Raw genomic sequence first — 25813 nt, forward strand, 5'->3', positions numbered from 1 at the left:
GACACGTATGAGTTGTTTACTGCTCGCCTCTTATTTAAATGCTTTTGCAGGCTGAAGTGAGACACTTAATAGTTTCCTCACAAAAATGTCCAAAACAACTGATAGAAAGATCTGCATTTATATTTTGGTACTAATTAGACTCTAGCACAATTGCTGTAATGATTTCCAGCGGAGGGTCAGCTCACCTCGCAGAAAAACAGCACATTATGTGAGAAATACAGCATTAACAATGAAAGAATAATTATCTGGGTTTAAATGAAGCAGCCCTCTCAAGGACATTAATATTCTGTGTATAATTATAAAACTGCTCTTCACAGAGCATCGAATGGACATCATTATGAAATTTCAGTCAGGCAACTATCATTTGCAATAAATTATTGCATCAACTGAAAGAGCATATAAGTGGGCAGTTGGGGTCACCCAGGAAGTCCCGGAGACTGTGGTTTCTGCGGTTTTCGCTCATTCTTTAGTTTAGCTTTCAATCACTTTGGTTTTTGTTCGCTGTTTGGTCAGATTTAGGCACCATCCTCTTGATCAGACTTAGGAACTGTTTGTGTTAAAAGCTCTCTGCTTGTATCGCAGGACTGAAGCCAAAGAAGAAAAAAGACTGCAGCGGTTTTGACTATGTGGCAGCATTTAACATCGTAGGAGTTACAGTGATCACACTGCTCAGTAAAAACTCTTGCTAACATCTATTAATCCTAAATAAATACATCCTACATAAGATATCTTGTTATTCTGATGTCATCAGAATTTAATCACAGTCTTTTAATAGTTGATGTCGGACACAACACAGCATATAATGCTTCTTTTGGCTGCTCCCTTATTCACAAGGGGTCATCACAACAGGTAGCTCAGCATGTTTGATTTGGCGGATTCTAATGACAGATGCCCTTCCCCACAAGGATTTGTGTCTCCGCCCAAAATCTGATCACAGATCTTTAACTTGGTTGGCAGATGCATAAAGCGCTACTGCACTGAGCCAATGCACAAGCAATATATAATTAATCACTGCTATTTTCATCACATAAGCAAATAAACACTATTACACCAATAACAATCACTGTAGCCATTATTTATGATCATTTTGTTGTGATGCAAAACTATTAATTGCTAAAGTTGTTCTAATTAAAGCTAAAGCTACTTTCAGCTGCTCCCTCATTTGTAAGGGGTCGCCACAGCGGGTAATTCTGCATGTTTGATTTGGCAGATTTTCCCGCCAGATGCTCGTCTTGATGCGGCCCCAAAGAGAGACACAGCAACACATTAACTAAAGTTGTTTAAACTCTCGATTTATTAGCTATTAAGAACTAATGCTTTCTCAAGTGAGAGATTGTTACTGACATAAAATGTTTAGCAAATTCAGTGTAAGGTTTATGCCATCAAAATCATTCTTTTTATGTTTCTGTAATAGTTAGTCTGCCAGAACATACAAAATGACATTTTGCTAAAATATAATTACCATAATAATCTAATTATTTGGGGGGGTTTTTCAAAAAGGAGAAAATTATAGGAAAGCACATTGCTATTTATTGATTAAAATGCAAAATTACATTTATTCATTTTATTCATGAAAAGAAAAACTATATTTATAGTGGCTGAATGTTACTTTTGATTAATTTTTGACTTTGTTGGCTCAAATTTGGTAAATTAGATTCGAAATCGCATCAAAGTTAAAACTGTTTAAGTCTTTCCTTTTAAGCTGTGATGAGTTAGATAAAGAGAGGTCACTTGGAAAAAAATGAACATGATTTATTAAGATACAGAATTTGATTAACAAGCTGTGTGGCGATTAGACTCTGATAAACCATCACAGCAGGATGGTTTATCCGAACAATGATAGGAATTATGATAGGACTCCACTAGAGTATAGCTGAGGGTGAAGATGAAGATGGAGGCGTGGATGGGGCGCTGAGTGACCAGGGTGAGGTAGAGATGGGGGAGGAGGAGGTGGGCTGCAAGGGCCTGAAAGGCAGAGTGACAGAAGATCGCTGAGATTTAAAGTACGCTGGCTCTTAAGAGACATGCAAGAAAATGATTGGACTAGATGGACTATAGCGATGCTGGCATTGAATTTGACACTGTGGGAAAGAGGAAGTGATGTAATAGACCCAGGAAAGCAGGCAGATGAGTGATTACTGATATTACTCACACATAAGCTTCATTATAATGTTACATTCCCCTAAAAAGGTAAAGTTACAAAAAAAGTGTTGATGAAAGAGAGATGAAGGCAAAATATGAAAGTAAAGCTTTTGATTAATAATTAAACAGACAGAGATGGACGAGCTGCTATCCAACTCAAAAGAAGAGAAACATAGCAAAGCCCAGGAGTCACTAAACAAAAGCACAAATTAAAAAGGTTAATGACCAACAACACAAACAGCTCACGAGCTTCAAAACCAAAAAAGCCTCTCTAGCACTGGAGCTCTCTTCTCTCTGGTCTTAAGTACTTTGGCTCAATAGCTGAGTAGAGTCAGTTGCACGAAAGTGGGTGGCATCTACTACTGAAGAAAGAACAAGACACAGCGCCAAGGTCAAAATCACAGCAGGCCCGTAGCAACAGTTAGAGCGTGCTGTCTGCAAGCTCCTCGCTCCCTGCAGTATTTACATGTAGCAACAGGGCAGAGATGAGTATGAATCACCCTTGGAGCTTACAGGTGGATGTTGGGGTGGTGAAGGGGTTGAAAGAGCAGGTAATGATGCGGGGTAGCAGCAGTGACACGCTACATTTACAGCTTAAACAAACCAATAAGGGAGGATGAGTTTGGTGTGTGATGTATGAAAAGCTGTGCAACTCAAGCTGCCTGAACTAGCTTGCAGGCTTAGCTTCTTTATTTTTGATTTACTTCACTACTGCTGTGGTGGATGCTATGGCTAGCTCATGCCTTATATAACTTCTTCTATGTATGAAACTGCTTTTTGACATGTCGTAAAAGTCTAGTGGAGTAGAAGCATAAAATGAAAATTAGCAGAAATTGCTGAAAAAGTGAAAGTGTTTGTGGCATTTATTGTGTTATTTTTTTTCAAGTCTGTCTCAAATGCTGACTGCTGTTTAACAGGACACGGACTCGGGTATGTACACGTGCGTGGTTTCCAGCACCACAGGAGAGTCGAGCTGGAGTGGGATGTTGACTGTCAGAGGTACTTAGACTGAAACTCGCCACAGTCTCTCTGTCTGTTACACTTCACACTCTGTCACTCCTCAACTACACCTCCTTTCCCAAGAAACTACTTAGTCTGCCAGTGTTCTTCATAGGAGCACAATCTGTAGCTTCCACAAGACAAAGTACAGTTTGAGATAAAATGTTAATCAAACTTAGCCCACTGATATGATGTAATTATGTTTTTTTTGTGTGTGTGTGTTTCTGTAATGAAAGATGGAGGTTCTTCAGTGTCCAGAGCTTCTGAGTTCATCCAGCTTCCAGGACCTCCACAGAAGCCTGTCATAACAGAGGTGACCAAAAACACAGTCACCCTCACCTGGCAGTCCAATCCCCATGAAGGCGGGGCCGCTGTCACCTCCTACATTATCGAAGCCTTCAGGTGAGTTTTCAAAACAGGAGCATACTTTAGTTTTTCAGTCTTTTGTGGACTTGTCTCAGTTTATCTGAAATTTCTAGATCACAGCAAATACAGGCTAACTATCCATCCATCCATCCATCCATCAATCCCTCCACATTAAACTAAATGCAAAAACAAAGCTCTGGTCAAATGTAAAACACGACAAAGCTTTTTAAAAATGTGTTATAGTAGTAAAGCTTATTAATAACTTTTTGCTTTGCTGTACATAGATTTAAACCCTTAATAATGGTGAATTTCCTCTGCTTAACCATTTCCACTCTCAGATCTTCTTCTTCTTGTCTCACAGACATTGTCTCTATTTGTACCCTTCACTAAATCTGGTCTGAAAAGAAACATGACTGACCAAAGTCTCTCATCATGGGTTCGATTTTCTAAAACCTCAAATCAGAGGAAAGGCAGAAATCTTTTTCACACCCAGTCCTCTTTGAAAAAAAAAAAACTGCTGAAAGGTTTTTATGCTTTTTGATGATGTTGGGGTTTTTTGTCCAGTAATGGTCACATGTTGACTTGCTGAGGTCAGGTCTATATTGAGTCAGAATGTCATTAATAGAAGATGAAGAAAGACCATGAAAAACTACTGGTGCTACCAGACGCTTTAACAAGTGTAACTGGTGAAATGTGTTTTAAAGCTCTAAATCCTTATACTGGTAGCTTTGCCTCTGCACTCCACTATAATGGATTATAGTGGTAGAAATACAGACTTTCAGCTTTAATTCAAAAGGTTTCACAAAAACTGTTTAGTAGTTACAGACATTTTCATATATAGAGTCCCCAATTTTCAGAGGCACACGATTAACTGCACTGACGAGCAGTTTCGTGGCAAAGTGAGGCCTGTTCCCTTGTTACTTCGTGGCAAATGAAGTCATGTGAAGTTCATTAAAAGTGTAATTATATTTGTATTTTCTACATTTGGCTGTAATTTTGATTATGAGGCCTGAAGAGATTTTAGTGCAAGTTAAGGCTATTACTGGATGGAACCCCACCCCCACCCACCCAAAATAAACCAATTAGAGACAGCAAAAACTTTTGGAGTGCCCAAATCCACTTCTTTTTCTTACGGCTGCTTCCTTTCGAGGTTGTCACAGCAGATAATCTCCCTCCCTGTCCCCAACAGCGCTCTGCATGTCTGTTTTACTGCATGCATAAATCTTCTTTGTGGTCTTCCTCTTCCTCCTGCATGATAGCTCCATATGCAACATCCTTTGTCAAATATATCCATTATTCCCCTCTGCACATGTCCAAACCATCTGAGCATTGCCCCTCTAACTTTGTCTTCCAACCGCTGAGGTGAGCCGAGCTGTCCCTCTGATGTACTCACTTGTCATCCCAGTCACGCCTAAGAAAAATCAACTATGCCACCTCCAGCTTGGCCTCCTGTCTCCAAATCATACATCATAGACGGTCTTATTACCATCTTGTTAACCTTCCCTTTTACACTTGCTGCTATCCATCTGTCACAAATCACTAAAGACAGCTAAAATGAGTGATGACAGAATTATTTCCATGGTTAAGAAAAAACAAAAACAAATTACAAACACTTTCGATGTGGTAGCTTTATCATTGCTGACAACCAAAAGACGCCCTCATGAATGGAAATACAAAGTTTACAACAAGGTTCAAGCCAGAGGTTAGACTGAATATTTAAAAAGACTACAAACCTTTCTAAGAAATTCAAATGAACCAGAATGAGGGGAAAAGAAAAAAATTGCAAAAGAGAGAACAGGTCACGATCCGACGTGACATCACCTGTCAAACATAGTGGAGGCAATGTCATGGGCGTGTATGGCTAACAGTGAAACTGGATCACTGATGTTTATTGATGATGTGACTGCTGACCAAAGTAGCAGGATGAATACAGGTGATGGACACAGGGCTATACTCTGTGCTCAGATTCAGGCAAATTCAAATGGAGAAATGGAAAACTCTTCAATGGCAGAGAGACCCACAAACAAGGACAAACTGAAAGGAGCTGCAGTAGAACACATATTATTTTGGTTTTTGAATTTTATCTACTTAATTTATTTATTACCGTAATATACTGTCTTCCTGACTTAAAGTTAAACAGGCAGCCTCGACTTAACTTTCCACCCTTGATAAAGGTCTCACTGTCTGACTGACTCTTCCCAGATAATGAAGTCTTCTTCATTTAGACTCATTAGACTTTGGAAATGACTCATCTCTGCCTGAGGGAGAGACACTTCTGTTACCACACGTTGCAAAGTGAAACCCACCACATCAGTGTTTAGCCGCGGCTTTTCCGAGGAGAGCCATAGCAGCCCTAACAACCAACTAGAGTCCTGAGCGAGACAGGGAGAGTGAAAGAGGAGACAATTACTGCAGTGGTCAGCTTGGCAGCTCTGTCCTGTCCTGGGGCAATGGCAGGAGGGGATGTGAGCCGAGCTGGAAGTTCACTCATTATAGAAACAGGACGGGGGGTACAGAAAAAGTGTATAGACACAAACATGCACGCACACGAGCACGCATATATTTCTTTCTGTGCAGGCAGAAAGCTCAGTCTGGCACACTTGCACACAGAGCTGATAAAAATCCATTCAGTGCTACACGCTCCAACTCCAATGAGTTGTTTGTTTTTGTGGATCAGAAGGAACAAAGAAAGAAACACTTTTATGATTGCAGTATGCCTTTTTATACCAAACATAGCAAGAGTTATGTTTTTGATTTTAAAAGGGAGGCAGTCTAGATGGAGTATTTACTACATAAATGTAGCAGTTACATTTTCCTTTTTCACTGAAAACAAAACCACAAAAAAAGGTTAAAAAAAAAAAGAAATGGCAAAACTGTTTCTCTGGAGAACATTTGTTGAGAAAAAAGCCACAGAAGAAAGGAGAAAAAGCTGTGACCTGCTTGATGTAATTGCCTCGCCATTTCCTCCTCCATGGAGTTGAGGAAAATGTTAAACTGCACTCATGCTGCTTGATAGTGCCCGTACCTGCACAGCATAAAGCTGTTGTATCCTCGCCGGGCTCATTCAGTAGTCATCATTATAACCTGCTGCAATTAAAGACGGAATAAAACTTTGTTAGCAAGCTGAGAGAAGCAGCTATGAGGGTTTTTTTTTCTTCCAATGAACAGAAACTCGTGAATCCAAGAAGCGACTGGTGATTTCTTTAATTTGTTTGCTCATTCAACAGAGGCTGCTGAAACATTTCTTGTTCACGTGCCTGCTGAGCGTCAAGCGAGAAGATTGATATCTGTTCATTTAATATGGGGCTGCAGCCAGAAGAAGATTAGCACTGATTTGCATTAAGACTGTGGTGTCAGTTTTCTATTTTAGTTTTCTTTTTAGGAGATTAGAAGAAATTATTCACTGTTTTCCATTTTAAATATCACAGAGGGAGGGGGGTTGGAGCCTATCCCAGCTGTCATTGGGTGATAGTCGGGGTACTCCCTGGGTAGTCTATCATAGGATTAAAATACAGACACAGACAACCCTTCACAGCCATACTTGCAGCCAAGTTTTATTCACCGATTAACCTAACACGTGTGTTATTTTACTGTGGGAGGAAGCTGGAGTAGGCAAGCACATGAAAACCACACAGATTCAAACACAGAACCGCTTTGCTGTGAGCCATCAGTGCTAACCACTGCAGCACTGTAAAGAAATGCACTTAAGATCCCATGTTGCCTTCAGAACTGCCTTAATTCTTCATGGCAGAGATTGAACACGGTGCTGGGAACATTCCTCTGAGATTTTGGTCCTTATTGACATGATAGCGTCACACAGTCACTGCGGAATAAATCTCCTGTTGGGTAGTGACAGTACTCAGGCAGGCTGTGGTGTTTAAACAATGTTCAGTTGGTACTAAGGGGCCACCAGCAGCAGCCTGAACCATTGATACAGTACAAGGCAGGATGATCAGTCCTGTCATGATGTTTATGTAAAATTCTGTCTCTACCATCCAAATGTTGCAGGAGAAACTGAGCCCCAGACAACACTTATCTACTCATTTTGTCCACTTTAATTTCCTGTTTTTTAGCAGTAGTGGAACCTGCTGTGGTCTTCTGCTGCTGCAGCTAATCTGCTTCGATGTTCAGAGAGGCACTTCTGCATGGTTGTAACAAGTGTTTATTTGAGTTAGTGTTGGCACCCTGGCTGTTATCCTGTGATCTCTGACATCAGCAAGATATTTTCGCGTAGAGAACTGCCGCTTACTAGATATTTTATCTTCTTCAGACCATTCCCTGAAAAACAATAGTAATCCCAGCTCGTCTGGCACCAACAAGCATACGATATTTAAGGTCACTTATATCACCTTTCTTCCTCATTCTCTTGTTTGGCTTGAACCTTAGCACATCATCTCGACCTTATCTCCATGCAGAACAGCTTTTACTTACTGCTTTGTGATTGGCTAATTGGATATTTTTAAGAATAGGTGTACTTAATAAAATAAGTGTATCTAAAGTATATCTAAAAAAAATAGATATGAAACTGCTTAAAAGAGATTTAACTTTTTTTTTTTGCATTTTTGTTATTTTTTTTCTTCTGACAAAATAATTTACCATTTAATTAAGAAGAGAAAAAAACAGCTATGGCTCATATTTATAGCTTTCTTTCTCTGGGTTATTTCTATTCTTGCTTTGAGATATCACACTTCATTTTCTTATGCTCGCAAGATTAAAAAATGTATTTACCCCTTAATGAGGGTGACTACCGTAACTGCAGTTGCCATATTTCCTAAGTATGCAAAATTCAGATCTCTCCTGACATCTCTCCTGGCTGCTCTACTTTCATCTGTCTGTGCAATTAGGGCATGAGCAGAAGAGCTGTGATCACGCCTATTACCTTGTTATCTCATGGTAACACGACAGATAACGAGAGAGAAAAGAAGCATCTCTTGAAGCTGTTTATTGTAGTCCTCGCGCCAACTTTACATGCAGTTATCCGAACTCTTTCAGGCAGCAAACACGCTCCCGATAAAGACTTGACCTACCCTTTAAGTCATGTTCACACACTCTTGTTTTGATCTCAGTCGTTCACTCTGACAGTCAGATCTTCATCACAAGAAATTCAATTTTAAGATAGTCGTTTTCTTTGACGTTATCCGTCTTGCAGCCAATCAGTGGGCAGTACCTGGCAGACCGTAGCGGACCATGTGAAGCAGGAGAGGCACACTGTTGTCGGACTCTTCCCCAACACCGTTTATCTCTTTATCGTCAGAGCAGTCAACTCGTACGGCCTCAGCGACCCCAGTCCGATCTCCGAGCCTGTCAGGACACAGGGTGAGTTACATAAGATGAAAGACAAAAAAATCCTTTTTTGATGTAATGGTTTTCATTAGATTCTTCACAGTTCAGTCTTGGTTTCAGTTTCCATGAGGCAGTATATTTTAGATACTGGATGTAGAGCTGAGGCAGAGATAATGTGCTACATGCTTTGGAAAAATAAAACTTGCTTTGCATGTGCAGTCTCAAAACTAATTGCTTTCTCAGTGTGATGCTCTTCTGCCGGGAGCAATGTTGAATTTCATCAAAAAGTTGTTCCCTGCTTTTGCTGAATTTCTGCTATTCAGCTGTTTTGTTTTCATGTTGCCAGGCTGGACTGATTAGATTTCTTTGCTGTCTTAGATGGGAGTCCGACTGAACAGGGAGTGGACCACAGACAGGTGCAGAGAGAGCTGGGAGAGGTGTCTGTCTACCTGCAGAAGCCGATGGTTCTGTCTCCTACGAGCGCCAAGATTTCTTGGAGTGTGAGATTAATACTGATGGGTTTCAAAGTCAGCTTGTAATGTGTGGAGGACAGGCTAATCTCCAAACATTAGCTTCAGAAACTCTGCTCAGCATTATATGACGCCAATAGATCAACGTGTAGAGAAACAGCTGGTTACGCTTCCCTGCTTTTGATAACTGATTTAAATGTGAGACCATGTTTTTGTGCTTTTTGTCTTCCACCTTCTTTAGGTTGCCCGTCAGTCACGGTACGTTCAGGGTTACCGTATATTTTATCGAACGATTGGCAGCTCCTGGCTGGTCCAAGATGTGGAGGCCACATCTGACTACAGTACCATCTTAGCAGATCTGCACAGTGGTACCGAGTACGAGGTCAAGATCCGGCCTTACTTCAATGAGTTACAAGGGCATGACAGCCTCATGGTTCTCCTGCGTACCTCGGAGGAGGGTAAGGAATGTGTATTAATAACCTAATCAGTAGCAAGTAATGCTAACTAGTAGTAAGCAAGTACAGTACTGTGCAAAAGACACCCCACAGTTCTTTATGTTTGCACAGCAGCCAAACTCTATTGTACTTTTTCTAAGTGGTCTTGACTAATAATCCTTTCTCAAGGTCTTTCACAGTTTTTCTTTGGACATTAGCTGCTTTCTAACTCAGTCCAGTCCTTGTACCTGAGCATGTTCAGAGCTTATTAAGCCACTTATTCATTGACTCATTCAAGCATAAAAAAGGCACTGAACTCAAAGAATGAGCCATAACTTTGGAAAGAACCAATTTTTTACTGTATTTTCATGCACTTGGTTATTAGCGGCCTGTTGCAAAAACCTATACAGATCTACATCAGAGGGAGAGTATCTGAAAGCTATGAGACTGAAAAAAATATCCAGACCTGACATAGGACCCAGAAAATGCATCTCAACCTTCAGTTGATCGCTGAAGCCTCGTCCCAAATGGTCTCAGTGGAAGGTTGGCTGTCAAAATGCCATTTTTAAGGAAGAGAAAAAATGAGAAAAGGCTGAGCTGTGCCAAATTACACAAGAACTGAAAACCAGCGGAGACGTCTTATGGAGCAAAGAATCCAAATTTACTTTTTTTTTTTTTGTTCAAATCATCGGTTTATACAGAGGATGTCAGGAAAGAGGTTAATGTGGACAGAAATCTGTAGAGGCTCTGTCATTACTTGGGGCTGCATTTCAGCCAGTGGTGTTGGGAATCTTGTCAAAATTGATGGAATTATGAACATGGATGGAAGTACCATCAGATTTTGATCTACATATCAATATCGTGTGGAAATTAAATCAGAAGACTACTTAATGAAATTAAAAGAAATCTTGCCTAACAGAGTTCAGGCTGTGTTGAAGAATAAAGGTCTTCATTCCAAATGTTGACTTTCAGGCTTGATACAATTTTACAAACTCTGTTTCTGTCTTATATTTTACTCAGTTGCTGCACCTGTTTTTCATTTTCCCAGCAAAAATGTTGAAAAAATTAGGAATGGCTCATGGCTTCCGGACAGTAGCATATGTGTTTAAACAAATTTGAGATACCAGTTAAATCCTGTTTTGTTTCTTTGTAGTCGATGTGAAGCAACAGCCAGCAGCTTAGCTTTGCATAGAAACTGGAAATAACAATAGTTAGCCTGGACTCAAAAACTCATAGATAGAGGTTTAATAAAAAGTGGTTAGTATTATGTTAGTTTAGGAGCTTTAGAGGTATGATTTTAACCATAATCTCTAGATCAAGCCGCTTGTGTCCAGCTTTTGTTGAGCAAGGTGAAGGACTGCTGCCAAGAAAGTAAAATAACATGTTTCCTTCCAAAACTGATTAAAGCTCTTTCATTTATTATGAACTATTTTTTATTTATAATATTTAGTCACATTTATCAATGTGGAGGGATTTATTAGTTACACAGTTTAAAGTGCTTTAGATGAGGCAAAGAAATCCTTTAAAAACAGTATTTTTCCAGTGGAGTTAGATTATCAGACAACAAAGGAATGAATGAGTTCTAATTAATTTAGCAAAAAATCTGAAATAACCTCCTAATTTTGAAAAATAAAGACACTGTTTAATTTTCTTATATAGAATGCTTATAAATAAGTAATTAAGGATTATTTTCTTTCAGGTTTTTCTAGTTTCTATAAATTATATCTGTTATTTGCAGGAAATTGTGCAGGAATTATGGACCTGTAAACACAGTCTTATCACAGCTCTGGTATGTATTAATAACTATAGTAACATCTCATTTTTTCTTATCTCTGTTTGCAGTTTTGTGTGCCCCTCCACAGGCTGTATCAGTGGTGCAGCTCACCAACAGCACCAGTATCAGCGTGTCCTGGGAGCCGCCGCCTCATAATATTCAGAGCGGCATAATTAGAGAGTACAAGGTGAGGCCGCATTTTACTGTTTGTCTTCTTCTCTGGTGTTTATTTCTGTTGTTAAGCTCGTCAGTAAAGCAAATTGTTCTTTCGATTTGCATCTGTGTGCAGGCATTACTCAGTGTTTCCTAGGTTTGGTTGTTTAGATGCTTGTGAAAAACACAGATTTTAATGAACAATTAGTAATTAGTCATTGCCTTTTATGTGTTGCCAGTACTTGCGATGCTGCTCGGTTTTGTGTCATCAGATTCTCGGCTGAACAGTCACCATCCCTGTCATCTGTTAGCTCTGTGAAAAAAAACAGAGTTCTCATTATCTGTCTCTTAGAATGAGCGCAACACTGATTACTAATCATCAGGCTGCTTATGCAGAGCGTGGAAAAAAACATCAAAATAGAACATGGAGTACTATTGTTTTGATTCCCTCTCGCTGTCTTGTGTCTACACGTAGACAGTTATGAGTCTGATCATGAGAATCCATATTCTTCTGAATGTGTGATGGATCATCAGCCAAAGGCAGGGATCATATTTAATCCCCTTAAATATTTCAATTTCTCAGAAATACACCCAATATTTTGTTCAAGCCCTCAAAGGCTGACGTAAGAAAATATTGCACGGTATTACCTGACACATTTTCATTGTAACTCCCAGTGTATTCATCACAAATGCTCTATAGGAGATTTAGAATAAATAAAAGGTTTACTCAGTGTTGATGAATGTGGACAGGTGTGGGGATTATGGCAGAGGTGGTGCGAAGTCTTGGAAGGGAAGATTTTACATACTAAGCACTCCTTGTACCTGTTGCTTATATCCTATGGATAGTAGTCTTGTACCATTGTAGAGCAACTTTCATGTGCGAGTTGCCTAAATTGTGAGGACCTTAAACTTTGGTGTCACACAGGTCTGGTGTCTGGGCAGCGGCGTTGAGCAGGAGAACCAAATAAACCGAACCGTGGATGGAGCAGTCCTGTCCATCCTGCTGACGGGCCTGCTGCCTGAAGTCCGTTACACCGTGATGGTGGCTGCTGTCACCAGCCTGGGTGTGGGCGCTCAGAGTCCGCCTGTCAGCCTGCTTCTCAGTGAGTCAGTCAAACTGTTACAGTTACTACACACGCCGAAATATGCCAAGACGCACTCTGCAAGCTGACTTTACCACATGTAAAATGTGTATGTGGAGAGTTGACTGCGCTGCATGAATACGATTAAAGCTGGTGCATCACCAACACTAACTTTTGCAGGTGTTTGTCACGAATTTGAGTCAGTAGTTGTGATTGCATAATAAGTTTGCCATTTATTTTGTTTAGTTTTGTGTCTCTGTGGCTCTGCTTTTTAATTTACTTGGCTATATTAGTCACATAGTCAGAGAAGATGTGTTGCTTCCAAAGAACATGTTTTGCTTCCAGTGTTTCCTGAAATGTTTTTCTTTTACTTGTAACCCTTTTACAGAAAACATGGGAAACTTACCTATTTGAGTTATTGATGAAAGTTAGGTGAGATCTTCTCACTTCTTCTGTTGGATCTAACTTGGCTTATCAAAAAGTCTAAAAACACCAAAGGTGGAAAAACTAGCATGTCTTCTATGTCTTGTTTAATCCGTACCAACACAAGTTACAGTTTTATGATACAGTCAAACTAGGGAAAGATAATTTACAACCCTAAAATAATTGCAACCATGTGTAGTGAACTTGGGACTCTCCACCAGAGCAACAGATTTTAAGCCCTATGGGAGTGTCCGACAAGAGGGTCATGGACCCCCTATTGATCCTCTACCTAATCACACGAGCTAAGGTGTTAAAACAGGTGTGGGTCACAGACAGCCAAGGTTTCGGGTGAATCCACTGTGAAACCTGGCCCCACCCTATTTCCTGAGGTCAAATGGCCCAGGATGTGAGTGGGCGTTAAGGCATCTGGGAAAGGATCTCAAAACTGGATTATAGATGGCAGACTAATTATATATGGCTAAGATAAACTGCTTGTAAGTTGTAACTTTCCACCTGTTGTTCCTTTGGGGCGTCTCCAGCACATCTCCTAATGCGTGTCTGTGCAGGCAGGAAGTATGTCCACAAATAAAATCAATATAACTTCCTTCACGTTTAACCAGTTTTCAAGTGCTTTAATGCCCCAATTTGATCCTAATCTCCTCGACTGTGCTGGCCCATTAAAAGAAGAATTTACTCAGTTTACTATTTAATCACCCTGAATGATATGTGAGGAAACAAAACCATTTAAAAAGCTTGTTTTTTTTCTACTCTGAAGTGACTGACAGCTCTCTGCTTTGGCTGTGTATCATGTGGCTCCATTAACTGGATCGCTTCTCTTTCAGCTCCCCCGCTTGAGAAGACTTCAACGACCGTGACTAAGGGCGATGACCTCAGCATAGCAGAGCAGATCACAAGCGTCATCCGCCAGCCAGCCTTCATCGCTGGGCTGGGTGTGGCTGCGTGGTTGGTGCTGATGGGCTTCAGCGGGTGGCTATACTGTCGCCACCGAAGGAGGAAGCAGCTGGGACACTATACCACATCCTTCGCATACACCCCAGCAGGTGAGGGGGGGAGGAGGGATTAACTATGACTTACTTACCTGCTTTAGGTAGAGAAAAAAAAGTAAAAAGCAGGAGAGGTTATCGTCACAGGACTCGAGATGATTTGATGAACCCTGTCACAGACGACTCATTATGTAACGGAGACATAAAAGAGAAAAAAAGACGCAAACCATCAGATTTTGTTTTCATCCAATGACAGTGACAAAGTTCTTAATAGACCTCCGGGGATATCTGGAGCAGTGATGAATGTTTTCAATTTTAGTTTGTACTTTGCAAAGCGATGCCTGCACTTTAATCGCATATTCAGTTAATTAAAATATATTTATTCCCACTGGGTAGTCTTCATGGCAGGAGCAAAGGGAAAAAAAGAAAAAAAAAACCCTCAAGAGACACTCTGAAGCATATGTAAAAAGCTCAGCGCACACTTTACTTGATGCCCTTTGGCTCAGAAGCACACAGCACATCAGTTCTCAGTTCTTGTCTGACTTTGAGATGTATTTGCTCAATAATGGCTCAAGGCCTTAGGAGCAAATATGCAATTTAATTTTCGCATTAATATTTCATAATGTTGCATGTATGTCTTTCACTTTATGGTATGGATTTCTTTATTTAATTAAAAATGGATTTTAACCATCCCTAACTCCAGATACAGCAGCAGAAAAATGACATCTGCATTTTTATGTATTGCAGGCATACGCTATATAGATCTGCTGTGTTCCTCTTGGTGTATGTAGGTCAACAGTGCACCCTCATAAAATATCAATTCAAATCTGCTTTCTTAAACCCCCGTGTGGGATAAACTGTTTATTTGGTTATGGAGCATGATAATTCGGTCCAAAACATCTTTATCTTTCAGTGGCTCTTTGGGAAAAAAGGGGCTTAAAGCAAAAGCTTTATCTTCTTTGCTGTTTTCCAAATTTATAACTTTGCTCTTTTTTCCTCTTGCAGTTGGCTTCGCTCACAGTGAGGGATCAGGAATCATTAATGGAGGGTAAACTCTACGTTATGATTTGATTCATCAGATGATTAGTGTCACTGTGTGTTTCATAGAAGCAGTATTGATATAATCTCATCTTTCTTCCCAGGCCTGGCTTGTTGGGATCAAATATGGGCAACTACCCCTGGCTGGCAGACTCTTGGCCCACTCCAAACCTCACTCACAACAGCAAAGACTCGGTCAACTGCTGCTCTGGCAAACTGGATTCAGAGAGATATTACAACAGTAAGAGCTCTCTGATGTGAAATGCTAGAGTGCTGAATAAAAGATTGTCCTTGTTAATGTAACATAGTCATTTGCTGTGCAGCTGTTGGGATCATAAACTACCCAAACCAGTCAGAGAAGCACAGCGCGGCGTCCAACGACAGTCCCATCTACAGCACCATCAACACAACGGCTGAAGACGACCTCCTGGCGTACTACGACACCTACTCGAGCACGTCCTACAACCAGGGTCCAGACCCTTACAGCAGCAACCCAATACTGTCAAACAGTGGGTTTGGAGGTCTGGAGCAGGACCTGGATCATTGGACCATAAAGTCTGGTCACTCTGGATCTGAATACGCCAAGCTTCAGTACAGCAAGAAGAGCAATGGTAAGAATTTTGTGGAAGCGGAAAAGATCTAAAAAATGTATCTTTGGACAGCTTAACTGGAAATGTCTGTCTGGCTCTTTATACGCAGTCATGAGAAAAATAATTTTCTGTAGTTGTGGTTATGGCATCATTATGCTTCTTGAAAATCTGTTGAGACGGTTAATGACCATTTGAAAATCACACATTCATTTAATTTTGCGGGAAAGAAAACACCTGTTCTGTTATTCAAAATGGATCATTTGTAACCACCTTAACCTTTTTAAGATGTTTTAATTACGAGATTGCACAGTAATGAGATCTTTTCTTGGACGATATAGAACGACATGATTACACGGGAAGGTCTGCATTCATCTTTTTTCATTTTCTGAACGCACTGCAGTTCCATAGTAATAAGTTAACTTCATAAAACTGTGTAGACTTGTGATTACGTGTAACAATCTGAGACGTTGCTTGTGTAATTACATTTATTAGAGCACTGCAACCTTAAAAAGGAAATATTAGTGAGCTGCCTTTTTTTTCTGTAGCTTGACATTGGCCAATAGTGCTTTGTTTTATAGATAGTTTATATGGCTGCCATAGTGCAATGTTTTCATCTCTTTTCTTATATGCAAGTGTTGTAACCACCTACAACACGTATACTTCCACCCACATGTGAAAGCTTGGGCAGCTTCATTAACTCACATATGATATATACAGGGAGTGCAGAATTATTAGGCAAATGAGTATTTTGTCCACATCATCCTCTTCATGCATGTTGTCTTACTCCAAGCTGTATAGGCTCGAAAGCCTACTACCAATTAAGCATATTAGGTGATGTGCATCTCTGTAATGAGAAGGGGTGTGACATCAACACCCTATATCAGGTGTGCATAATTATTAGGCAACGTCCTTTCCTTTGACAAAATGGGTCAAAAGAAGGACTTGACAGGCTCAGAAAAGTCAAAAATAGTGAGATATTTTGCAGAGGGATGCAGCAGTCTCAAAATTGCAAAGCTTCTGAAGCGTGATCATCGAACAATCAAGCGTTTCATTCAAAATAGTCAACAGGGTCACAAGAAGCGTGTGGAAAAACCAAGGCACAAAATAACTGCCCATGAACTGAGAAAAGTCAAGCGTGCAGCTGCCAAGATGCCACTTGCCACCAGTTTGGCCATATTTCAGAGCTGCAACATCACTGGAGTGCCCAAAAACACAAGGTGTGCAATACTCAGAGACATGGCCAAGGTAAGAAAGGCTGAAAGACGACCACCACTGAACAAGACACACAAGCTGAAACGTCAAGACTGGGCCAAGAAATATCTCAAGACTGGTTTTTCTAAGGTTTTATGGACTGATGAAATGAGAGTGAGTCTTGATGGGCCAGATAGATGGGCCCGTGGCTGGATTGGTAAAGGGTAGAGAGCTCCAGTCTGACTCAGACGCCAGCAAGGTGGAGGTGGAGTACTGGTTTGGGCTGGTATCATCAAAGATGAGCTTGTGGGGCCTTTTCGGGTTGAGGATGGAGTCAAGCTCAACTCCCAGTCCTACTGCCAGTTTCTGGAAGACACCTTCTTCAAGCAGTGGTACAGGAAGAAGTCTGCATCCTTCAAGAAAAACATGATTTTCATGCAGGGCAATGCTCCATCACACGCGTCCAAGTACTCCACAGCGTGGCTGGCAAGAAAGGGTATAAAAGAAGAAAAACTAATGACATGGCCTCCTTGTTCACCTGATCTGAACCCCATTGAGAACCTGTGGTCCATCATCAAATGTGAGATTTACAAGGAGGGAAAACAGTACACCTCTCTGAACAGTGTCTGGGAGGCTGTGGTTGCTGCTGCACGCAATGTTGATGGTGAACAGATCAAAACACTGACAGAATCCATGGATGGCAGGCTTTTGAGTGTCCTTGCAAAGAAAGGTGGCTATATTGGTCGCTGATTTGTTTTTGTTTTGTTTTTGAATGCCAGAAATGTATATTTGTGAATGTGGAGATGTTATATTGGTTTCACTGGTAAAAATAAGTAATTGAAATGGGTATATATTTGTTTTTTGTTAAGTTGCCTAATAATTATGCACAGTAATAGTCACCTGCACACACAGATATCCCCCTAAAATAGCTAAAACTAAAAACAAACTAAAAACTACTTCCAAAAACATTCAGCTTTGATATTAATGAGTTTTTTGGGTTCATTGAGAACATGGTTGTTGTTCAATAATAAAATTATTCCTCAAAAATACAACTTGCCTAATAATTCTGCACTCCCTGTACTTAAATGCCCTTTTATATCCAATATCCTGGGCTTTGAATTGGCTTATTGAAAGGTGCTTTGTGAATAAGCCTGCCATGCTCTGAAACTTTGAAACATACTGTGTGAATGGAAAGGTATGCGGAGGTTAAGTGCTTCATTCCTTTTGATATCCAGTGATTCTACAGAAGCTTAAGGTGCCCTTGAAGATATAAAATGGTCAGTAAAAGGAAAATTCTTTGAGGCGCTAACAGCTGTGGACACAGAAAGGACGTATTTAAAAACCTTTACTTAGCAAGCAGTTTGAGCTTTAGTGTGGAAACGAGTAACACAACGATTATGGCTCACACATTGTTTGGGGTTTCTTTTAGACAAACTGGTAAAGCAGAGGTCTACTGGGACATCATCCAAGTCAGGTCCTCTCACCTGGGTGGATGTCTTGTCTCTACCTCTTCCCACCAATAAAGATGGACACCATACAAAAACACACAAAGAAGATGAGCAGCACAGGTGAGACAAATCACTGCACTGTTAAATGTCAGGTTGTTGTTAAGGCCACTTCTTTACCCCCCTCCAAGAACAGTGGCATTTATTTTTGTGTGATCAGTCAGTTTATTTTTAGCATGGAGGCCTCTGCCTTCACCTATATGACAGAGGCAGTTAAGGCAGATGGATATCAAAACTGCCCCAGAACTGTGCTGTGACTGCCAAGCAAAACTTGAGTGAAGTTTGGAGTCTGGGGAGTTTTCACATTAACAGCTGTGTCTGCGGGCAGTGAGTAGATCGTGCTTTGGGGCTGCAGAAGGGAGCGTCCACTCTAACTAGTTCTGACAGATTAGATTGCGGACATATCGGAGGGCTGGTCTGACTGTGCCGTGTCTTTCCTAACGACATTAGCCACCATCTGACAGGGTGGATTAGTACTTTGCCTTTTCAATGACACATCGTTCATTAAATTAGCCCTGACGGCATTGAAGTGACAACAGAAATTATGGAGGTGGCTCTGGTCTTCGGGAATGCTACACTGGTTCCCTTTTCCCACAAGGACTTGAAATTAGGTTATTATTTTTTTAATATATATTATTATTGAAGGGTCTTTAAGTTGCAGTATAAAGCGCCTTGAGGTGACTGTTGTTGTGATTTGGTGCTATATAAATAAAACTGAATTGATTTGAATATTTTTTATATATATAGTGGTGTTAGTGGTATTTCTGTGCACAGTTATTGGAAGTATCTCAACACCAGATGTTTGTTTTGACATGTTACAAGCTTGTGTGATCTAGCAGCTTGACATTTGTGTGTTTTAGTTTGCAGATTATCACAAAATCCTCATAGACGGAAAAATCAACAAGTAAACGCACGCATCTGTAGTAGCTGTAAGCGCAAAACACTTTTCTCAACATGCTGGTCTGTGAAGCCTCTGCTATGAGGAAAAAAGTAAACAGTGAATTTAAAAAAAAATGTTGTTTTCCATAATTTGTTCAGTTTCTAACGATCCCACTTCAACAAAAGTAAGGCTGGCATTAAGTTCTAAATGAGCTGATATTTTACTTATAAGTTCAAACATACCGAATGTTTGAACTTAGTTGTCTGTGTGAATAAAATGCAGGTTCATGGGAGTAAAAAAACATTACATTGCTTTTGTTTTTCTGTCGCCACAGCAGGTAGCTTTACATCTCTGATTGTTTAATACTGTGCGGTACTTTGTAAAAGTCTTGAGTCACCCTTCCTTTCTAAAGTGCTGGCTTTCTGGAGGGTTTTCAAAGGTTTTTGGTTTTTTACCGTGGCGTGTTTCAGACTACTCCTTGTACCTGACCACTTTCAAAGCAACGTTTTTTGGTTGCTTGGTGCTTGCCACAACTCAAACGAGAACTTGAATGGACTAATGAACCCAAAGAAGAGAGGCACAACAGTGAGTGTCTACAGCCATCTTTAAAACATGGTGGACACTCTGTCATGGGTTGGAGCATTCCAGCCAGTGGTGTTGGAGATATTGTCAAAATTGATGGAATTATGAACACAGAAAATTATCATCAGCCTTTTATCAACCATCTAATACCATCCTGGCAAATTATAAAGAGATAAAGGGTGGCTCAAGACTTTTGCACAAAACCGTATGATACTTAAAATATTCAGTAAAACATGATTAGTTTAAACTGATGACACGGATTGGTGGTTAGTTCAGCCATTCACTCACATCTGGACTGTTGTTTATAAGCTAGTTTTTATATGTGGTAATTTCCTCAAAGATGCACACTCACTGCCTTCTCTTGTCCCTTAGCTCTGAGGAGGAGGACGATGACTGGTGTCCTCCTCTGCCAGCCCGAACCTACCTGATGGACACTTCCAGGGAGGAACTCCCCAGCCTGCCCTCTAAACCAGATGAGCTGTCCTACACTGCAACTTTGACATCTCCCCACCAGCAAGATGCATCCAAGCCTAATGACAGTCCACGGCTGCAGCATTTTGACCTCTTGGCACGTCACCACTTGGTCTCCCAGTCTAACCCCGATCTGTTTACCAACATGAAGGCCCAGGATGGCAGTGAGGTATACCGCACTAGCCAGTGGGTAGATGATTTCAAGGGGGAAAGCCTTGGTAAAGGTCAGTTTGAATTCAGCTTAATGCTTCACAGCATCCACACACAACCACATAGTGTCATGTATAATTTAGTTTATGATGTAACTAAACGGAGAGAATTTGTACACGAAAATCATGTTGCATTTATTCAGAGTGGCGCTCAGCGTTTCTTAGTTTTCCCTGTTCGTGTTCCTGAGGATGACATCAGTGTTCTTTCCCGTCAGGACAATTTCCTGTTACAGCTGCAGAGTCGAGCCCCACAGCCCCGGCGCACAGATCCAAGAGTAAGAAGAAAACGCCCAAGGATGGACCAAACAAGAGAGATCTGCAGAGTGAAGCAGGTATGATGTGCTCCACCGCATGCTTCTAATTTCTGTTTTAGGCTGAATGAGGCATATTAACCACTCTGGCAGCTTGGCTCTCTGGAGTGCTCTGTTAGAGTGTTCGGTCACCAATTAAGACTGTGTATAAAAATGATTGTAGCCTCCAGATCTGAAAAGAGAAGCCAGTGAGGAAGTGGCTCAAATGTGAATTCTTTCTAGTGGCCAGCAGGGGGCGAGTCTCACAGGTTCAAAAAGAAGTCTGATTTTAGAGAACGGAAGTTGGTAACCTGTGGTTTACGAGCCTCATGCGGCTCTTTAGCCCTTCAGCTGCTGTTCCCACAAGCTTTGAAAAATAATTATGTAAAAAAAAAATAATTTGGGGCTAAAATGGCTCTTTTGGCTCTTTTGCTGCTGAAGGTTGACGAGCTATATAGAAGTCCAAAGAACAGGGTACACTTAATTTATGGCCTCTGTATACATCTTTCTAAAGAGTTTATAGTCTTTAATGCAACGTGATGCCTTTGCCTACTGAACTTCAGCCTTTCAAATGTAAGTTCACAAATCAATTTGTGATGTTTTGTAGTTAACTGACTTAAATATCTCAACAGCTGCTGGCTGGACTGCCAAATTGACTTTGTTTGATTTTTTCCTGACCTTCATTTTCCCCAGAGACTGGATTCTAATTGCTTTGGTGAATATAAGGCACCATAGTCTATTCAGTTTTATAAGTTATCTAACTTATCACACCTTACAGTTAATTAACAAATATCATTATGCTAATATACTGCTTTAAGACTTTCAATACCTCGAACATTATACTTGGCGACCCCTCGGAAGGTCATCATTATTATTGTGAGCATAACAGCATTCTGGTGTTAGCACTTATCCCAGTAAAGCACCCCAGAGTGGCTAGCATGGCAGCAGACTTCATAATCAAGTGCAAGAATTCACTTTGGATTATTTCTGTTCTTTCTGATATTTGTAAATGTTTAGTAAAGCTTATTTATAAAGTAGTAACTTTTTGGCAAATATGATCGTTAATTTACTCCCTGAGAGTTTTAAATAATGCATTCTCTTCTGTGAATTTGGCTAATAGCACCATGTAAAATCGCCATTTGTAGTTAACTAATTTAACAAACAAGATATAATCAGTTAGCCTTAGAGGCACTGCTGCTGCTGCTTTAGAGCAGCACTAAGTTAACCATTCCCTACTGTTTCCAGTCTTTGTGCAAAGATTACTGTGTGCACTACTATGTTTAGCTTCATATATAATAAACAGACAGTGGTATCCTCTCATCTAACTCTTGGCAAGAAAGCAATTAAGCGTCTTTTCCCCAAAATGTCAAACTATTTCTTTAAAGTCAAAATACTCTGTTTATTTATTTTTTTAATCATCAATTATCAATCATGCGCAGAGCTCCCCCCTCCACCGGCTCCTCTCCGCACAGATGACTCCCTGCAGCTCTTGGCTGATGTGTTGAGCCGCAGTCGAGCAGACAAAGAGGGGAGTGACTCACCCACTCTACAGAAGAGGAGAGGATCTACAAAGTGGTTATCGCAGGGTAAGCACATAATGCAGCATCCTGGAGCATCATTCAGCAAAAAGATAAAAGAGCAACATCTGTCTTTGCATCGCATGCCGCCTAGCTTCAACAGCTGGACCTCAACTGATATGTATTAATGTTATTGTGATGCTCCATGCAAATCCCTTTGGGCTGAGAAAGAAACAACTGCCACCGAATGTTTGCACACTTATCATCCCATAGTCAAGCAGCCTTGCTTTTAGTAGCAGGGGGTCTATTTGCACTGTGCTCCATCACTCTGGGTTTAACCTATATAAATACAGCTGTGACTTTGAGTTATCTGTTTGTCATCTGCAGATGAGAATGTAATCCCGTACGGACAGTCAAGCATCGTGCCCAACGTCCAGACGTCAAACTACGGGTCCCTTGGTGGAGGAGTGTTTCAGCAACCATCTAGTGCTGGTCTTAGGAGAAATGAGGTACACTGGGGCTGAAACCACTGAACAGACATAGCCTTTATAATGTGGTGCACAGTCCGTTCAACAGCAACCTGAGGGCAGGCTGAGACAGTGAATGGCAAAAGTTTACTGCAGGTTTTAGAGGAGAGATACAAATAGTTATCTAAAACTCAAAAAAGTACTGCAGTTTCTCAGGAAAATCTCTGAATCCAAAGTAGAAGTATATATCTATAAATGTGGTGATTTTTAAACAACCTAAAAAAGACCTACAGACAGGTGAATAGATACAGTTGAAATAATTCTATGCTTTACCAATGAGTATGCAACGCACTCATTCCCTGAAATCTGTCTTTTTCTAATTAAAGTCGCTATCTTTAGGCTTAAAAGTTTAGCCTGTTTGTTGTTTGCTCAGTCACAGCCCTAGAGACTGCGTGACTGAGCTCTGACAGCCACAGGTCACTAGGGAAAAAACCTCTCTGTGATTGCTCCCGTAGTTTGCATAGCTAACTAACTGTGAACAGCATGACACAAACTAAAAATGCAGAATGTTTGCCTTCAAAGTTACAGTTGCACTTTTTTTTAAAACATCGTGGTTGCATAGACAGAATAAAAGATGGATGTGGCTCCAGTGATGTCATCCTTGAGATTATCGTTTTTACCGATGTGACAAAGAGGAGTAGTCTGGCTGTGAAACTGCTTGCTCATTGGGTCAAACACAAGTTTCTTTCCAGTTTCACTGCCACTCAGTGTGCAGACGTGTGACTGTCTGCTAGCTACTAAAGAAATTACAAGAAGGTTTTTGGTTGCGGCTAATTTCACTTTGTGACTGCCAGCAATCACTGGCCAACAGAAATGAATCAGGGGACACACATTTTTCCCAAACGACCAAGAGGTTTGCCAACTGGTCTCTAGTCCTGTGTGAGTGAGGCCTTAATTGTAAGGAGTGTGGTGAAGTTGAAGTGCCCAAATATAATCCTCTTACTTTCTAGCCATCCCCCTGCCTGGTATGTCCACAATCACTTTTCAAATCTCATTTTCGGAGCATGATTTGGTGCCTGTTATTGAGATATGATTCAATATATCTGGTGTATATATTTTTTTTCAGAGTCTTTGGGAATAAAATGTAATATAGTTGGGAACATTTAAGAAATACATCTAAAAAAAACACAATGTCATCTGAGTTATTGTTTTTGGGATTCCTCAAAGTATATTAATTTTAGCAATTTGTCTTTTTTAAACAGTTTTTTAAAGAATGAGCAGTTTTCATGCACTACCCACTAAACAACTGCAGATAAAATATCATATATAGCCTCAGCTTTCAAAAAGATCATTCAATCATTCAGGCTCGTGCTTGTTGTAAACTGTATTTAAATGATGCTGATCTGTGCAGTCATACACTGTTGTCCCATTAATCTTTGTTGTGTCTTTTCTTTCCAGAATCTCATGTAGACAGTCGCCGATTACGCCATGTGACACCGTCCATTTTTCCTCCCTGATTTCCCGTCTTTGCGAACCATCAATCTGTTGCCATGGTATCTGCTGAAAAACTGAAGACAAAAGGGAACGTGTCGAGGCTTGCCATCTGCCTTTTCACAAACTATTTCTATTCTTTTTTTTTTTAATCTTATTTTATTGGTTTAATCTTTATTTTTTGTGATTTCCGTTACTCCTCCTCTGTGTATATAGACATCTTTCCAATTTTTTTAAAAGATATGGTTAAATATATTACAAAAATCTGCAGATCTGCGGGAAAATATTGTATTTTTAACAAATTGTGGGGGTGGGTAGGGTTGAATCCAAGTATTACATTGTTGTACAGCTGATTATTGAATGTATCTTCTGTTTACTCCTGAACCATCAAACCATACTGATGGGAGACGTCACGAGGCAGATAATGTGCTAATAACCCATCATGTCGGTGTGCGTGCGCGTGCATGTGTGTTGTGTTTGTGTGTGCTACTGTTTTTTCTGTAATCTTTGTGTGACTGTGTACCGTGGTACTCCTGTAGATCACCGGTGTGTTCATTTTTAAACCGACCAATAAAGCATTTGTTAGAAAAACGTTTCCATCTATCTCTGAGTTATACTGAATGATGGTGATCTGTGCACACTCGGCCCTCTTTATGTGCACACATGAGTGAGCGTTGATTTAATGCCGTATTTTTGCTTTTCGATAACGATATCCACAGTCATCATTAAAGAGTCACCAAACTGTGTTTAACGGCCAAACTCATAATGAGTATTTGGTAGCGAAAGATCAAAATAAAAACCTTATTAAATCCAAGCGAGTCTGAGGGGTTCATATGAGACAAGAAATTTACCATGAAGTTAAAAAGCTATGCTAAATCAAGCATGTAAATTATTAATTAAACAGCACACATTTTCTAAATGTTTAAGTGGAATGAAATGTGTGCTTTCTTTTGTTCTTTCTCTCCAGGACGCAGGAGCTTTGCTGTGTGATACAATAGTATCCCGAGAAGACTGCTGCTGTGAATTGGCTTTGTGCAAATAAAATAAATTATTAACACCTGCAAAGCTTCTCCTCACCTGTATGTTGTGTTTTACTTAAATTAGTACATCTCAGCAGTACTAACACAGTAAACTGAGGTGGTAAACAGTAATATATGCACTAATCAATAAATAACAATACGCTTGCATTTAGTTTAAAGCCGCTAATATGGGAATGTTTGTGAATGTTTATCTTCAAGATTACCTTTTTGATCAAACTTATAGGTGGAGCTGGATTGTGGGACTCTCAACCATTCTTGGTACAGCCACTGTAGAAAAAAAAGAGGTTTGGGAGCACAATAACCACAATAACCAAAATTATTGCAGCGGTGTGAAATGAACTTGATCTCACTGCCTTTGAAATGGTTGATTGAAAAATGGGGATCAGGTTTGTGCGACTACTCTTAGTTGATG

The 25813-nt window shown here is 40.3% G+C and overlaps 1 protein-coding gene across 5 annotated transcripts in view; it reads left to right on the forward strand.

Moving 5' to 3' along the window:
- Window positions 1-25162, forward strand: part of LOC309688327 (roundabout homolog 2) — a 77810-nt gene extending 52648 nt beyond the window's left edge. For 2 of the 5 annotated variants that reach the window (XM_082503968.1, XM_082503971.1), the window contains 17 exons: window positions 3060-3141; window positions 3378-3543; window positions 8657-8823; window positions 9169-9290; window positions 9502-9718; window positions 11537-11655; window positions 12547-12724; window positions 13969-14187; window positions 15136-15178; window positions 15273-15409; window positions 15477-15779; window positions 18379-18517; window positions 20289-20611; window positions 20812-20928; window positions 22326-22472; window positions 22791-22912; window positions 24329-25161. In XM_082503968.1, the coding sequence (XP_082360094.1) occupies window positions 3060-3141; window positions 3378-3543; window positions 8657-8823; window positions 9169-9290; window positions 9502-9718; window positions 11537-11655; window positions 12547-12724; window positions 13969-14187; window positions 15136-15178; window positions 15273-15409; window positions 15477-15779; window positions 18379-18517; window positions 20289-20611; window positions 20812-20928; window positions 22326-22472; window positions 22791-22912; window positions 24329-24340 (2613 nt within the window). In that variant the 3' untranslated portion in view covers window positions 24341-25161. Of the gene's footprint in view, window positions 1-3059; window positions 3142-3377; window positions 3544-8656; window positions 8824-9168; window positions 9291-9501; window positions 9719-11536; window positions 11656-12546; window positions 12725-13968; window positions 14188-15135; window positions 15179-15272; window positions 15410-15476; window positions 15780-18378; window positions 18518-20288; window positions 20612-20811; window positions 20929-22325; window positions 22473-22790; window positions 22913-24328 lie in introns of all 5 variants that reach the window. The other 3 variants (XM_082503967.1, XM_082503969.1, XM_082503970.1) reach the window with 3 other exon arrangements.
- Window positions 25163-25813: the final 651 nt, after the last annotated feature.

The sequence above is a fragment of the Aulonocara stuartgranti genome, assembly GCF_965226115.1.
Source record: "Aulonocara stuartgranti genome assembly, chromosome: 14".
In the NCBI taxonomy this organism is placed as follows: Eukaryota; Metazoa; Chordata; class Actinopteri; order Cichliformes; family Cichlidae; genus Aulonocara; species Aulonocara stuartgranti.